The sequence below is a fragment of the Sporothrix brasiliensis genome, assembly GCF_000820605.1.
Source record: "Sporothrix brasiliensis 5110 chromosome Unknown Cont20, whole genome shotgun sequence".
NCBI lineage: Eukaryota > Fungi > Ascomycota > Sordariomycetes > Ophiostomatales > Ophiostomataceae > Sporothrix > Sporothrix brasiliensis.
The window spans coordinates 4598865-4614845 of NW_024467139.1; the positions used below are offsets into that span (position 1 = coordinate 4598865).

A 15981-nucleotide genomic window follows, 5' to 3' on the forward strand; every position below is an offset into this window, starting at 1 on the left:
AGTTCTTGCCCCAACCCAGTTAACTCTGCCTCCTGCACCTTACGCCAGCCACACCGTCCCATTCTCTCGGATCGCTCACCAAGGGTTGCTATTTTAAGGAACTGGGCGGACCGCAACTCAGCCCAAGCCCTACAGGGTTTTATGCTCTCCGCCATGAGTCCAGTCCCACAGTGACCCCGAGATTTTGAGAAGTAATTACACCGCCGGAATTTCCTTTTTCAGAATATCGTCTGGTCTGCGTCTACGAAGGTACAAATGTTAAGTCTCACCACCGCTTTGCTAGAAGTTACAGACCGCCAGCACAACGTACTTACTACGTATTTGCAGGCTTTAAATATACGTTGTAAAGCAAAGCTTGTCGCCGGCCCCGCATTGCCTCGAACTTTCGAAAATCAAATGGCCTCTAAAGACATAGCAACACGTGTGGGGTAAATGGAGACACCTTTCTGCCTGTCTTGAACTTGACTCTCTCGATCTTGCCCAAATGACTCTATCTACAGGGCAGACACAGCGTACCTGGCTAGACCTTTCGAAATCGACAGCACTTGAGGCAGCACGAGGACCCAGACCGTTCTCTACAGGGCTCGAGCAGCCTCGCAATTACACCAAACAAAGATGGAGAGTCTAAATAGTCTGTGCTAAACCCCCTATGGTACAATTCATTCACCCTCTGTTGTTTAAAAGGGAGCACATTAAGGAACGTACAATGTCTTTTGAGAGTTTCTGTTGCGCGTCACGACATGGAACGGTGTTGCTATCAACACCTAAGATGGTCCGTCTCACGGATCAGTTTGTCAGATATTTTCTTGTTAAGTTGCTAACGACCTGGGCATAAATACGAAACAATAAAAGTTAAGAAACAAATTGACTGCCTAAGAACAAACAAAACCGAGCAAAAGTAAAGTAATTGCAATCTACTTCGTGGGTGACTGTTCGACGTCTTGCCAAGTGTATCGTGTCGTGCAATATCAGGGGCTTTGTCAACAACTATGAGATGTACGCCGTGGAGGTAGAGCCCGAGAGTTCACGACGCACCGCCACGTTCAATTTGATAGAAACAAAAAATAGAGAAAGAACAAGCTGTGAAAGCAAAAGAAGCGAGTACATAATTTTGCGCTCCACGACCGTGGCTTCCTCCTCGTACACACTTACACAAGGCATATCCCCGGGGTCCGGGGAGGGGTGGCTAATCTTGGCTGGATGAATCCGGCCAATACTCTGAGCACCGCATCCAGACGTAACGAATATGGACGACATATTACTTGCAAGGTACATCTTTCTTCCGTTGTATTTACCTCACATTCTCTCTCATTGTACAAGGTTCGTCATAGTCGCCCTAGAAGTGAACGCGGATTCGAGTGTCAAGGCCGGCTGCTACAACCCAACATATGTAATACGCCAGCTGAATGTGAAGCCCGTGAACTTTTGGCTCGTGAAAGTCGGAGTCTTCCGTCCATACTCTAGGCGAAACCTGAAGAGATCAAAATCTCGGCGCTGAGAAATAGGCGTGACAATCACGTAGAAGTCAGGGCAAAGCCATGGAGCAATGGGAATATGTAGTTATATCATCATGTGCACAATCTTCAAATGTGTGCAGTCTTTAGAATCGACCTTGAATAATAGGAGATATACAAAGAAAAGAGAAACAAAAAATAGTTTATAGGTCAAAATAAAAGGGTCCGCAAAGCATAAGCAGAGAAGAAACAAACAAATTTCAGGCGTAAAAGGGGCCGTCTTAGAATCAACATATATACACTCGTTGTCCAAATGGTTGGCGAGCTTTATATTCATGATCCTAACCCGATGAGCTCAATCACAACAGGAATGATCTCGACTGCTAACCATCCAATGCCTGGTACAAGTGTTAGCTAGAAGATCCCATAAGAACATTGCCGGGGCGCTATACGTGGATCCACTTACCAGCATACACAATCAGTTTTGTGACCACCTCCACATCGTACCGCACACGCGGCTTCACCAACTTCTCAAACATCTCCCGCTCGCCAAGCTCGTCTTGCCGGCCCACAAACAGGTCTGGCTCGTCGACCGCCGCGTCATCTTCGGTGTTTAACCGCGGGAATGCTGTCGTCTGTTGTGATTGCGGCACCTCGACCACTGTGCCCTGGCCCATCATCTCTTCAAACTGTGCCAGCGAGTTTTTCCGCGCAACCGACGCCGACCGTCCCTTGCTTTCGCGGTCGTTGGCTGTGCCGCCGGCACTGATACCGCTGCTCGTACCAGTCCCACCGCTTCTCGCGAGCGGCACCGCTTCACCGTTGCCGACCGATACCGCGGACGCTGCTGCCCCGTCTCCCTGCTCGCCGCGTAGGTCGTACATGCTGCCTTTGCTGCGCACGCCCGCGCTTCCCTGGCTACCGATGCTCTCCCGCCGGCGTCGTTCACGATAGGCAAGCGTCTCATATGCATCGGCAGCACTCTGCGGGCCGATGCTGATCGACCGTCCGCGCCGCGCATTGCGGATATTGCGTACCATGATAGGGATGTCGCTGACGCTGGGAATGACGTTGTCGGTGCGCAGAAGCAGCACCTCGGGAATCTTGCCATACTCGCTGGCCTGCACGAAGAAACGGCGAGGCAGGTTGAGACCATGCGTTTCAATGACACGGAACAAAAACGGCAGGACTTTAAGCAGTGTGGGCTTCATGACCTCGCGCCATGCAAACACAACCAGCACGCCAAACACAACACGGGCCAGTGCGATAGGCCAGCTCGGAGAGGCAATACCGCCCGGGAGCAGAGAGAAGGTGTTCCGCAAACGGCCGATATGCCACGTGCCAATCTCAAGGCCGATCATAACACCAGCAAAGGCAACTGAGTCGTCAAAGCACGGGCAGTCGTCGGCTGGCTCCGGGTGGATACGGACGAGTACGATGATGATGAGGGCGGCGATGATGGGTGCCCACCAGGAACTCTGCAGCATGTATGCGTCGAGAGCAGGTACCCAGTAGAATTCGATCCAGCTGATGACGGCGCCGAGCACGCTGCCGATGACAACGTCGAAAAAACCGTGCATGCCACAGTATAGGCGGCCGACAATGATGGAGAAGGCATAAAAGTAGCTGAGGCTCTCGAGGAAGAGCTTGGTGGACGGGGCAAGGTCGGACTCGCTGAGCATAAGAACGGCGTAAACGGCAACGGAGACGGCATTTGTCGAGTGCGTTGACGGGAAGCCGTATTCGAGGGCAACCGAGTCGGACATGGTGATGCGGTGAAGTGGAGGCGAGAGCGGCCGGGGAAGCGAGCACATATCTTTGATAAAGCCGCTGAAGAAGACTCCCGAGGCAAGAATGTGGACGAGGCTGGGAGATTATTAGCTGGAGTTTTCGTCTTGCCGTTTCGTCCCGCCATCCTCAACATACCCTTTTCCAAACTTGGCGTAGTCAAACCAGAACAACATGGGCAGTCCGATCATGAAGAAAGTGTGCGTGCCAAGATTGGCAGTTATGGCAAAATAACTGTCCAGCGCCGGCGACCGCAGCGCGTTCTGGAAGTACGCAAGGTACGGCGTCTCCCAGCGCACGAGGGGTAGCAACCGCTGACGCAGACGATATCGCCATTTTGGCAGGGCGCGCTTATCTAGTGACCATGTCAGTTCTCTCTTCTGTCCGCCTCCAGTTTCTACACGAGCCACCACCACTTACAGTGATCTAAACTCTTCAACCCGGCGTCCACCACGTCGCCATCGCCATGGCCGTGCTCATGTCCGTGTCCATGTTCCTCGGCAATCTTGATCGTCGGAACATCAGGCCCCGCGTCGCTGCGGCCTGCACCGTTGCGTATTGACGTTGCGCCACTCATTTGTCGTGGCGGCTGTTAGGCGGGATAGGTAAACGTCTGTCGAGAATGGGTTTAGATAGACGAGCCGTCGACGTGAACCCAATGATCGATAGAGAACGTGGAAGCAGAATCGATGGAAGATATTCGAAGAACAATTCGCCGCACTTTATCGTCGACGTCGATGGGGGCGCCAGGGGTGATAATGTGGCAATCGCAAAGATAAAAGAGACGGGAGACCGCCCAGGGGAGTATCGTGCGGGAGGGGAGAGGGGTACTGGTAGACTCGACTCGAGAAATAATGTGCGTGATCTCTGAGAAAGAAGACAGCCAGTCAAGCCATCGATGGGGTCTTTTGCGAGGCGTTCATACAAGCCGCATTGAATGAATGGCTGGAGAAGGGTCGCCCGAGGTTCAGAACGAAGGACGTCAAGACCGGGACCGTACGAAAGCGGAAGGGTCGAAGGGCGAGGCTCTTGCTAGCACGCACAATGGAAAGATAACAGAAAGAGGAAGAAGGAGCGATCGGCCGGTAACTTGATTTGAGGACGAAGGCCGCAATCAACAGTGTATCTAGATAATAAGATGCAAGGTGTATGTCCACGAAAAGAAAATGCGAGCCGCCGATTCACACATTTCGTCCCGCGAAATGCAATGTTACGGCCAGTCTCCCTAGATCTTTAAAGATTTTGGTTCTTAGTGCTCTCCCATTGGCTGGTTGGTCTTTAGAACCCCTGGGCAAGCTGAGGAGAAAGGGAAAGTGTGCCCGCTGAGGAGTAAAAAGGGGGGATTTTAGCGCACTTTGCCAGTCCGCCTTTGGTCCTTTAGCGGTTTGAGGCAGGTGCGGCCAGCCAATGCGAAGCTCGACAGGCAACAGCTCTAATTTTGCTCTTTCCGCCTCGGCTTGCGAATGACCTATTCCCCGTGAAAGAAAGAAACGACGTAATAGAAACAAAATGACATCAACGTCGGTTGAGCAAGTGACGCATTCCGATACCCAGATTACACACACCAAAAAAAATGTGGCCGGCATTGGCCATACGACCGCGACTCGCAGCAGCGCCTTTGAGGATACGTGCAGTTAAAAGCCAATTCGTGCAGAGCCGCCGCATCAGCGACGACAACAGCATCTTATTCAAGGGCAACGGCAAAAAGAAGAACGCAATCGGCGACGGAAGCAGCTCCAGTGCCTTTGAATCTTTGGTATCGCCGAGGACGCTTTGGCTGGAGAACAAAAAGGCCATTGTCACAGGTGGCAGCCGCGGTATTGGTGAGGCCATTGCTGAGCGGCTGGCCCAAGAAGGCGTGCGCTGCACCATTATCGGGCGCGATGAAATGGCCTTGAAAAATGTCGTCAAGAACCTTGACTACTGGCGGGAGCAAGGAAAGTATGCTATGCCACCTCCCGAGAACACTGTCTCGCCATCCACGGAGAGCAACTCAAGTTCTAGTGTGCATTCTTATGTCGTGGGCGATGTGCAAGACGAAGAGATGTGGCCCAAATTATTCGCAAACGTTTGTCTTCCATCCCCGGGCCTCGTGGCCTTACAAATGGTTACAACATGCTCTGACACTGTTACTCTTAGAAAGACGTCAGTATCCTTGTCAACGCCGCTGGCGTGACACATAACGCATTAATGTCGCGCATCTCGCCCGAGGATATCCGCCGCGTGCTGGACACCAATACGTATGGTACCATTTTGGGCTGCCGGGAGGCGATGATCCGGTGGCTGGGAAACCGGGGTAGTGACCGGGTGATTCTCAACATCAGCAGCTTGCTCGCTTTCCGGGGTGGCATGGGCGCTGCGCCCTATGCTGCATCAAAGGCGAGTATCATTGGCCTCACACGTGCCCTTGTGGACGAGGGCAAGTCGCGGGGCATTCGTGCCAATGTCATCGTTCCGGGCTACATCGAGACCGAAATGACAGAATGTGAGTTAGACCTGCTCTTGTTTGAATTAATTTTGTTTGATTTTTGTCCTATGACCTCCAGCGCCGAAGGACACCGGTCACATATAAACGCCCCAGCCCTTTGTTCCCGCTCGTCCTTAGGTTACGGCTGCCCTACAGCCGTGAAACTGAAAACAGAAGAAGAAAGCACTATCAACACAAATTGCCACCAAACTGACACGTACTGTTGTATATGCATGCTCGACATTACAAAAAAAGAAAAGAAAAGAAAAGCTCGGCTAACAGTATACTGCATGGGTGTGGCTGTTGTCACATCCATTGCTTTCTCTTACTCCCAGCTGTGTCAGAGCCTCATCGATCAATACTCAAGGGTCGCATCCCGGCAGGTCGGTTTGGACGGCCTAGCGAAGTCGCGGATGCGGCCTTGTTCTTGATCAATAACAGATATGCGAACAACTGTGTGCTTAACCTCGACGGAGGCCTGAGCGCTATGTCGTGACCGAGGGCAGGGCCCCGGCTCTCAAACCAAGAAAGATGAGGTGGAGTGAACGTGAAGCTGCCATTTGAAGTTGACCGTCTGTCGCTTCGCGGCAGCCAAGACATGAGATGATTTGATATGGCGGGAAGTATAGCGTTATGAATATACAGCATGTCCTTGCTGCACATTGTGGCGCATAGCCGCGCAGTGAGATTAATCAGTCGTCGATCATAACGGCTTTGCCAGTTTGGCTGGAATTGCCATTAGCAACGGACAGCACTGCTGGTGCTCGTGCCGGTGCAACCTTGGGTTTTTTGGCCATGGGCTCGTCACCAACGTTTTCCCGGGCACGCTTGTTGTTTGCTGGCTGGGTGTCTTCGGGAATGATAAGATCGTCGTCATCGTCCACAGTGAGCGGCTGCTTCGAGTTGGAGGCGCCGTTCTCTTGAGGAGCTGGCTTTGGAGCCTTTTTGGGCTGTTTGGCGATTTTGGCGGAGCCATCAGAATTCCGGTCGCTGATGCTGACAACAGTATATGGCTTGTCACCAAGAGACTCCTTACTACATGATGTACTTTGAGTTAGCATACAGATCACGGCCCCATCCAATATCTTACTGGAATGCAATACCAATCCGTATTGTTTGGACTTACGCTTTCTGGAGGTTGATAACAACATTGACATAAGGCTCGTCGGAATCGTCTGTGACAGTGAGGAAGGTGCCATGACTAATACTCAGTTCCGACAGCTTCTTGTCGAGGTTTTCCGTTTCGTCGACATCGTACAGAATGCCGACCTCGTTGCTGATGACAAACTCGCCGTCTGCGTCGAATTTAAGCTGCTCCTTGGCGAAGTCATCCACCAGGTCCCGGAGTGTGATCTTGTCAAAGTCAACGTCGAGTGTTACCTGGAACGCGCTGCAAACGGGACATTCAGGGTTTGGCCTCCGCGGTCGATCCGAAGCAAGCATGTGGTCGGTGGCATTTGGAGCAAGGAAGACCTACGAAATGGGCGTCAGTAAGCAGGCTCGTGCACGATGATATATTAACAAAGGATGAACACAAACAAAAGCACATACCTCTTTGACAGAGTCGTAATGTCCTCGGAGCACCTTGAAAGACTGCAGAACACAGAGGCCAGCCACGATCGCATTCGTGGTGGCAATGGCCGGTATGATGTTGCCGGCCATCTGCTTGATGTCGAAGCGCGACTTGCGCTCGATGCCAAACAACGTCGCGCGGATGTTGGCACTCGCCACCACAAAGTCGAGCGTGTCGATGTCGTCCTTGTCAAACTCGATCATAGCGCCCTCTGTTCCCTCGCCCATTGCTTTGGCCGCGACAACGCGGTGGCAAAGCCGCTCGATGCTGTCGTTGAGGACCACGACACTCTCCTCGAGCGTCCAGACCTTTTGTCCGTCGCGCAGCAGCTCCGTCTTGTTGGAAATTGCCGCCGTCGTGGCATCGCGTGCCATGACCTCCGCATATGCCAGTGGCTCGGGCGGCGAACGCGTTTTCCACATGTCCTCCATGGACCGTAGCCGCAACAGGTCGGTCTTGAAGACCTTGTCAAAGAGCATCTCGGCGAAGCCGGGCGTGCCAATGGCCTGGCGGATGGCCTTGAGGGCCTGGGACTCCTTCTTGAGCTCGGCAATCTCGTCGGCATTCTGTGCGTCGTCCGAATGGTCAAAGGCCGACTCGTCCTCGCTATCGCCAAACATCTCGTTGAGCAAGTAGCTCTTGCCCCACACGATGCAGTGGATGATCTGACTGGGTGTGCTGCGGATGGTGCACACGGGGAACGACTTAGGCACCTCTTTGGGGCTACAGTCGTAGCACGCAGTGACCCCACGCTTGATGACCTGCACCTGGCCCAAGAAGCCCGCGGTGCCGCTCTCGATCAGAGGCACCCCCGCCGCCAGGCACATGCGGTTGACGCGGCGGCGGGCATCGAGGTTGTCGAGCGCGTTGAAGACGACCGTGAAGCTGGCAAAGAAGGCGACGTCGAACGTCTTAATGTCGGCATGATGGGCCACGAGGTTGACCAGCGGGTTGAAACGCTGGGCGGCGTCGCGGGCGACCAGGGCCTTGGGCTTTTTGATATGCTCGTGACGGAAGAGGAACTGTCGGTTGAGGTTGCTGAGGTCGATGGTGTCGAGGTCGACAATGTGTACTTCCCGGAAGCCGCACTGCACGAGGGTCTTGAGAAGCTCGCAGCCGATGCCGCCGGCGCCCACGAGGAGAACGCGAGACTAGAGAGCGCAAGAAGATCTGTCAGCTGAACGGCCGTCGCCCACAAGCAGGGCCGCAACCACTTACCTGCTTGACCAAGGCATTCAGGCCACGGCCGAGGGTTTCCATATTGTGTGCATCCCGGGGCGCATTGGGTGTCATCTGAACTTGTGTTGGTTTTGCCGGTGATGCAGGCGCGTTCGCTGGAGCGTCTACTGCCGTCGCCATGGCTAACTGCGGGGTGTCAACGATGCTTCGATGCGAGGAAGAAGCGTTGGTAGACAGGACAAGAGAGGCAGCACCAAGTGAACGTGAGGTGGCGAGAGAATGCTCGAAGCTGGTAAAAAAAAAGAAGAGAATTTAAAAACGGGACCAGAATGCGACGACCAGCGTAATGAGTGCTGCAAGTCGGGCAATGGCGTAAAAAGTAGTGTTGCTGAAGTTCTGGCAAAGGCACAATTGCAAACTGGTTACAAAAGGAGTGTCGTCGAGCGTGAAAAGAGACGAGGCGTGCAGACAAGACCAAAACGCTCGTCCGAGGTAGCGCAGCAAAACGGAACCGTTATCGTGTCACGGCGATACTGAAAGTGCCGTCGCGAGTGAACTGAGTCAGGGTTGACTACTGCCTGAATTGCGCTGAACCAGCAGGGAAAGAGCGACTCACCACAGTGAGTGACGGTCGTCGCGCAGGCACGCGCCCAGGCACAGGCACAGGGAAGGCGCAATGCGTGCCGTTGTAGGTGGCGTGCATGCTTAGGGCCCCACAGAGCACGATTGCCGGCCCGTCATGCGCCTCCGATATCTGCCAGCTGCCAAGGTGAAAAAGTTGTGTGATGGTCGTTCGGGGTCGCCTTGACGCTGTAGTTACAAGTAGACATCGACGTCGCTGGTGATCTTCTGTTTTTGAAACAGAAACAAGCCAATTGGCGTCTTTACTGCCAGATAACCACCTTCAAGTAAGTGTATTTTGTGGACATGTCGTCACCGTGCAAGGCACTGTTGCCATGGACAAACACGACTCTCCAAGTCACGGCGAAGAAAATCTCGGTGAACAGAAACCAAATAAAATCCCCACCGCCTCGAATAGGGCATAAGGTTTACAGTCGTCGTATATTTCCTTGATATGGTCCCGCATATTTCTAACATACGCACGCAGAATGTCCGACGACGAGGCAGATCCCGAGCTGGTTGCGCTGCTGCGGCAGCACTACTTTGGCAAGCCGCCGGTCGACGAGGATGCCGAGACTGGCGTGCTCGAGGGTGCGGAGCACGTCTACGACAACTCAATTGACGTAGCACTGGACATGAGGTCGTGCAAAAATGCGGCCAAGGCGATCCACAGCCAGATGGAAGCCAAGAACTACACGACGTCAACGTGGGCCCAGCATGAGCTGCACCCAAAGACGCGCGACGACAGCACTGTGGCGTTCATCTTCACAATGGATCTGTTGAACTTCTCCTTTTGGTCGGAACTGCCCGCCGCTGACCGATTCGGCATCGACTACCGCGGCAAGAAGTGGACAGGCTACTGGAGCCTGGTGGCCGCTCTTCAAAGAGCGCTGGAAGAGGGTGAGTAACAAAGAGGGACCGAAACATGAATGCATGATTTCTCTCTTGCTAACCAAATGTCCTAATAGACATCCCCATCACGTCATCTGACTTTTGGCAGAGCGAAGATGAGTGCAACATGGATCTCATGCGCAAAGTATTCCGTTCGGCATCCGACGAAGAGATGCCGCTGCTGGCTGAGCGGCTTGAGTGCTTGCGCGTGGCGGGCCGGGTGCTCTACGAAAAGTACGAGTGCAGTTTTGTAAACGTCATCAAGGCGGCCGGTGGATCGGCCACGAAGCTTGTCAACATCCTCGCACGCGACTTTGATTGCTTCCGCGACGAGTTTCCATACGAACACCGCCGCAAGCCCGTGCGATTCCTCAAGCGCGCTCAGATCCTGGTCGCCGAACTATGGGCGTGCTTCGAAGGCAAGGACTACGGCGAGTTCCGGGACATTGACAAGCTGACCATGTTCGCCGACTACCGCGTGCCGCAGATCCTGCAGTCCATGGGCTGTCTCTACTATAGCCCGTTGCTTATGACTGCGATCCAGGAAAAGCGGCCAATCGAGAGCGGTAGCAGCTGGGAGATGCAGTTGCGGGCGTGCAGCATCTGGTGTGTCGAGCTGATTCGACGGGAGATTCTGCGACAGCATCCCAAGGCCAAGGTCAACGCCATTCTCATTGACTTCTTTCTCTACGATACGATGAAGGAGCTAGAAGAGGCTGGCAAGGACGATATTCCGCACCACCGGACACGGAGCATCTGGTACTAAGCTGACCTGGTAGTCTGTGTCCGTCTCGTATTACTTTGCTTAATCTCCTTGTTTCACTTCACCGGGGCGGCCCTTTTTTTTACGTTGCGTTACATTTTGTTAGCGATACCACAATAGAATTCCCATTTGCCGCGGATAAAAGAAGAGTTGTCGTATTTTGCAAGATCACGCGAAATTTTTCAAGTAAATCGAATATTGTGAAATGCAGAAACAGCCAACATCCCGACAGAAAATAAACCATAGCAAAATATAAAAATACACTTTCGCAGCGGCTGCGTACAGCCATGTCGTTGCTTGTCCCGCTGTCCCATTAAACCCACAAACATACCCCATTGCTCCGCCCTGTCAACTATGCTGCCATGGGAGCATTCAGAATGTCGTCAAATGACGACCGCTGGATGCCCTCGACGCCCTTGGCTTCCTCCTTCAGCATCACGGCCAGCACCTCGATGGGTGGGGAAAGGCCAAGGCGCTGTGCCCGCAGCCATCGTGACTTCCGTGTGATACCCACGCACGGCTGTTTCTTAGCAAACGGAAAACCCAGTGACAAAATGTTACCGTGGCGGTCACTTACTCCAAAGTGTGAACTAACGTCAAAGTGCCGCAGTACCTTCTCGCTCAGATCAAGACCCTCTTGGTGCACCCGGCGAGCGGTGCCTTCCGCCTCAATGGCCCGCCAGTACCGACGGACTTGCGCATCCGAGACGGCATCGGCCTTAATCTCTGCTTCGGGACGGATAACAACAGCCGGCTCGATAACCTTGGCCGCTGGTTCTTCGTCGTTTTCCTCGTCCTCGGCGCCCGGGACACCCTCATCTTCGGCCGCAACTTCGCGATTGGCCTTCTTGGCTTCAACCACCTCCTCCTCGTCCTTCTGTTTCTCTTCCTTGGCTTCCTTGACCTCTTTGGTCTCCTTGGCCTCTTTCTCTTTGGCCTTGTCTGTCAGAAGTGCGGCTTCCTTAGCCGACTGCCGTTGCACTGAGGGCTTGGTCACCCGGTGGTTGAAGCTGAGCGTTGCCTGGCGGCCGCCAGACACCTTTCTTGTCGGTGGCATTGTAGATCGATATGCGGCAGAGTTCGGAGCGGTGGAGTAGAATCTGTCGAGTTAACGGTAAAATATATGTCTCCTTGTCGTTTCGTAGCTTGCGGATAGAGATAAAGATGGTTAGAGAACAAGAGGCGATACTGCCAATGACGCTGTGTGAACTCGAGCGGGGGCTAGAGTGGCTTGTAAGCCGCCTGCAAAGCGATGGCTCCTTTTAATCTGGCTGGCTAGGCAACGCCAAAAGTACGGGAAAGCACGTGATTCAATTACTCCCGCGAATGGTCTCAGAGGGCATTTGACAACCTCGATTAGCAAACTCGACGCCGAGAATATTTACCATTCGGTGCATGCAGTTCGTACCACACGTAGGGTTGTTTCCAACAGATACAAAATAGGCCTACCAATAGAGAGTAAATTTTATTGGATTTAAACATGAGTTAAATATGTACTGTTCGCAAGCTACTCACAAACTACAGGGCAGCATTACTTGGGGGGCTCACCGCCCTTCACCGCCTTAGCTCCCCACTGTGATTTTTCTGCCAGCGTCTCCTCCCACTAATGCACATCGACGACATCCCCACCGACCTGGCCGTTTCAGTTGACCTCCTTTCGTTCACTTTCTTGTGCTGATACCCCTTGCCTGTTTTCGCATTCCCCTCCACTCTTTTTGTTCTTCTTTCCTTTTCCTTTTATGGCTGCGGGCCCTTGGTATTTCTCGTTGTCTCCTCTCAGGTCCCTCCGTCTTGCGCCTCGCTTGTCGCAAGCCCTCGGCCTTTCGAACAGCAACCTCCGCTTCGGTCGCATCGCTCACTTTGCCACCATGGCGCCTCCGTCCGACACCCGTCCGATCGTCATCTCCGGCCCGTCAGGAGGTAAGAACGGTCATCTTCATGTTATATTCTTACTTATTATGTCCGGATGATAGCTAATCGATGGTCTGTAAAGTCGGCAAAGGCACTCTCTACAACCTGCTCTTCCAGCGCCATCCCGATACCTTCTGCTCCTGTAGGTGGTCCTGTCCTCGCGTTTTTGGCGGTCTGACTCATACCACCGCCAGCTTGCTAACTCTTGTCCTCTCCCTCTCTTCCAGCCGTCTCCCACACCACCCGTGGCCCTCGTGCCGGCGAGAACGACGGCGAGCACTACCACTTCACCACCATGGAGGCCTTTGAGGAGCTCATCGCCAAGGACGCTTTCGTCGAGCATGCAAAGTTCGGCGGCAACCGCTACGGCACCAGCAAGCAGACCGTCGCGGACCAGTCCGCCAAGGGCCGTGTCGTCGTCCTCGACATTGAGATGGAGGGCGTCAAGCAGATCCAGGAGCAGCGCGCCCGCGGTAGCAGCCTGGACGCCCGCTACGTCTTTATTGCCCCGCCGTCCGTTGAGGTCCTGGAGCAGCGCCTGCGCGGCCGCGGCACCGAGACCGAGGAGAACGTGCAGAAGCGCCTGAAGCAGGCACTGGTCGAGCTGGAGTACAGCAAGACGCCCGGCGTCCATGACAAGATCATTGTCAACGACGACTTGGAGAAGGCCTACAAGGAGCTGGAGGACTTTGTCTATCAGAAGAAGCAGTAAATGGGGGCTGTCTGACAACAACCCGTTCCTCGGAACAGCTACCTACGCAGGCCCAGCCAGAGTGGCCAAATGAGATACGTATAAAAGGGGTTCAGCACGTCCACCTGGTGGCGGAAAAAAAAAGAACTGGATAGATCTGCACATATTAGATTCTCCCACTGGCATAGCGGCAGTCAATTGAACTGGCGAATACAAAAAAGAACACGGATTATTAGTAAACTATTTTTCTGTACACCGCTTATCACGAACATATGAATATAAGGACTGATCGATTGATTGACGAGAAAACGGTAATACTAAAAAAGCACCCGAGACTGTGAAAGACCGGCACTGGGTGTTCAACAAACACAGACTGCACATATAGCAGAAGACGAACAACATAAAAGAGAAGAAAAGGTAGCAATTAGAAAGGAGCAGTAGGCGTCAAAAACCACAGAAGCCAAGGCCGACAATGATATGGCCGGCGCCGTCTACCACAGGCTTAACAAAAACCAAAGCCGGCAAATCCACCCAAAGCAATAATACGTTATGTGCCCTATTTTTGTTTTTCCGAAACCACTTGCTTCCTTCGTCCACCTTTTTTGTGGTTTGGGGTTGGCTGTAGTAAAATTATTGTCGTGGCTCCGATGCCAAGACGGGAAGCAAAGGTCGACAAATCTAGCGCAAAGGCGAGCAGGCCGGACCATGCCAAGTCTAACACGGAGCCAGGGGTATGATGTGAGAGCAAAAGCATAGGCTGAAACAAACAAAGAAATGATCATGAGAGTAAAAGGTAGTCAAGGTATAAACGTTCGCGGAGGAGGGTTGCAGCGTGCCACAAGGGCACGGCTCAGCCACGCGCTCCGCGTTTGTGTTCAAGCTTAGTAGCCGTTCATGGTCACCCGCTGCGAGCCACGGCTCAGCTCACGGTCGGCCGCAGGGCTAATGGGCCGACTGCCATGGCCACCAGCACCCTGGGCGCTGCTCTCCTTCAGGGCAAGCAGCTGCTTAGCACGGAAGGTCTCGTAGTGGATCTGGGACGTAGTCTCAATCAGGTCCTGCAGGTGTGTGCGCAGCAGGAAGTTGCGCAGGTGCACGAACTCGCAGTGGTCCTCATCCTCGACGTTGATGACGCCCCACCGGTTCTGGCGAGCCGGGACCTGCTTGCCGTTGATGATAATGGACTTCTCGGAGCCGACGACAGCGAAAGGGATCAGGCTCTATACTTCCAGTTAGTACATGTGTTGCGCAGTGAAATGATGCAAAACCCATATCATGAGCGGTGACCTGGGCCTACCTTGATATCCGTGTTGACGGCAACCTCCTCCTCGTCAAACTCGTCGTTGTCGTAGGGGTACATCTTCAGATTGTGGAAAGCAAACTCCTCCTTGATACGGGCCTTGAACTCCTGGCGCTCCTCCAGGGTCAGCGAGTCGGACTTGGCAATGACGGGCACAACGTTGACAACGTCGGAGAGCTTCTTCAGCACGACGATATCGATGGGCTTGAGCGAGTGGCCCGACGGCTGGATGAAGAACAAGCAGCAGTGGATGCGCGTGTCCTGGATGTAGCGCTCACGCTGGGCGGTGAGCTCCTTGCGCAGGTACGCAGAGTGCTGGTCCTTGATGTACTTGACGATAGGATCCCAGCAGCGGTCGTTGTTAATCAGATCGCCGTAGCCGGGGGTGTCGACAATGTTCAGGCGGAGCCGAACGCCGTTCTCCTCGATGATGTGCGAAACAGCGTGGATCTCAGTGGTCGAGCGGATGGTCTCCTCTGGCATGAGACGGCCCTTGGACTCCATCAGGTGGGAAGCGAAGATGGTGTTGATCAGGGTCGACTTGCCAAGACCGGTCTGGCCTAGAGAGTGTGTTAGTTGCAGAACCACAAGGACACAGCCACAGTTGGACGACTTTGAACAGGTCGAAGCTGCATCGTGGCATTGTGATGCGAAAAGGGGGGCCGATGGCCGGTCTAAGCACCTCTACCACACCGCACGACGAGCTCCGACCACAGGCAAGGAACAAACTTACCAACGCAGATAACGTTGAACTGGAACCCACGCTTCAGGAGCTTGCGCTCGATCTGCGACGTGATGCTGTCAAAACCAACATGGCTCTGAGGGTAAATCGTGGCAGGGGGCATGGCCGCCATTTTGTCGAATAGAAAGGGGTTGACGGAGAAATGCGGTGGGATGGACACGAGTTTGGGTTTGCGAGGTAGGTAACACACGGATTCAACGCGCGGTCGAAAGGGTCGGAACACAGAAACGGTTGGCAGAAAAGAAGCTGGAAACTGGGCTCGCGATGTCACTTGGAAGGAAACAAAATAGAGTCTCCTTCTTTTCGGGGGGGTGGGAGACAGGAATTGGAAATTGGGCGAAACTAATTGTGGTGTATGTGCGCTCCGGTAGCACCTGGCCCCATTAGATTAGGGGGGAGGGAGAGAGAGATTTGCTCCTCGCTTTCCCTTTTCTCTCCTGCGTACCCCCTATTTCACAAGGTCCAGGAGCGACCCAACCTTTTTGTCTCCCGCCTGCTTTCCTTTCGTGGACAGGGGTAGAAAAGGGGAAGGTAAACGGGCTGTTGAGCGTTGATTGGCCAGAAGTGTGTCCGTGTGCCTTGGCCCGACACCATTGGGCAA

The 15981-nt window shown here is 53.7% G+C and overlaps 7 protein-coding genes across 7 annotated transcripts; 3 read left to right on the plus strand and 4 right to left on the minus strand.

Annotated features, from left to right (window-relative positions):
* Positions 1-1900: 1900 nt before the first annotated feature.
* SPBR_06920 (PAP2 superfamily protein) lies at positions 1901-3819 on the minus strand (the record flags this gene model as incomplete). Its single annotated transcript, XM_040765176.1, has 3 exons — positions 1901-3320; positions 3381-3597; positions 3663-3819. 3 exons carry the CDS (start codon positions 3817-3819, stop codon positions 1901-1903), a joined length of 1794 nt encoding a protein of 597 aa, XP_040617194.1.
* A 996-nt stretch (positions 3820-4815) lies between these two features.
* On the plus strand, positions 4816-5814 carry SPBR_07595 (3-oxoacyl-acyl carrier protein reductase; the record flags this gene model as incomplete). The annotated part of the gene is made up of 3 exons (XM_040765849.1): positions 4816-5310; positions 5382-5727; positions 5789-5814. 3 exons carry the CDS (start codon positions 4816-4818, stop codon positions 5812-5814), a joined length of 867 nt encoding a protein of 288 aa, XP_040617195.1.
* A 587-nt stretch (positions 5815-6401) lies between these two features.
* Positions 6402-8641, minus strand: SPBR_06747 (ubiquitin-like 1-activating enzyme E1 B; the record flags this gene model as incomplete). Its single annotated transcript, XM_040765003.1, has 4 exons — positions 6402-6744; positions 6836-7182; positions 7261-8433; positions 8501-8641. 4 exons carry the CDS (start codon positions 8639-8641, stop codon positions 6402-6404), a joined length of 2004 nt encoding a protein of 667 aa, XP_040617196.1.
* A 929-nt stretch (positions 8642-9570) lies between these two features.
* On the plus strand, positions 9571-10739 carry SPBR_07439 (uncharacterized protein; the record flags this gene model as incomplete). Its single annotated transcript, XM_040765693.1, has 2 exons — positions 9571-9982; positions 10051-10739. 2 exons carry the CDS (start codon positions 9571-9573, stop codon positions 10737-10739), a joined length of 1101 nt encoding a protein of 366 aa, XP_040617197.1.
* Positions 10740-11088: 349 nt separating this feature from the next.
* SPBR_07832 (DNA polymerase delta subunit 4) lies at positions 11089-11793 on the minus strand (the record flags this gene model as incomplete). The annotated part of the gene is made up of 2 exons (XM_040766086.1): positions 11089-11256; positions 11314-11793. The coding sequence occupies 2 exons, from the start codon at positions 11791-11793 to the stop codon at positions 11089-11091; spliced, it is 648 nt and encodes a 215-aa protein (XP_040617198.1).
* Positions 11794-12604: 811 nt separating this feature from the next.
* Positions 12605-13359, plus strand: SPBR_07785 (guanylate kinase; the record flags this gene model as incomplete). The annotated part of the gene is made up of 3 exons (XM_040766039.1): positions 12605-12656; positions 12730-12789; positions 12875-13359. 3 exons carry the CDS (start codon positions 12605-12607, stop codon positions 13357-13359), a joined length of 597 nt encoding a protein of 198 aa, XP_040617199.1.
* An 860-nt stretch (positions 13360-14219) lies between these two features.
* On the minus strand, positions 14220-15492 carry SPBR_07349 (cell division control protein 10; the record flags this gene model as incomplete). Its single annotated transcript, XM_040765603.1, has 3 exons — positions 14220-14558; positions 14636-15198; positions 15372-15492. 3 exons carry the CDS (start codon positions 15490-15492, stop codon positions 14220-14222), a joined length of 1023 nt encoding a protein of 340 aa, XP_040617200.1.
* Positions 15493-15981: the final 489 nt, after the last annotated feature.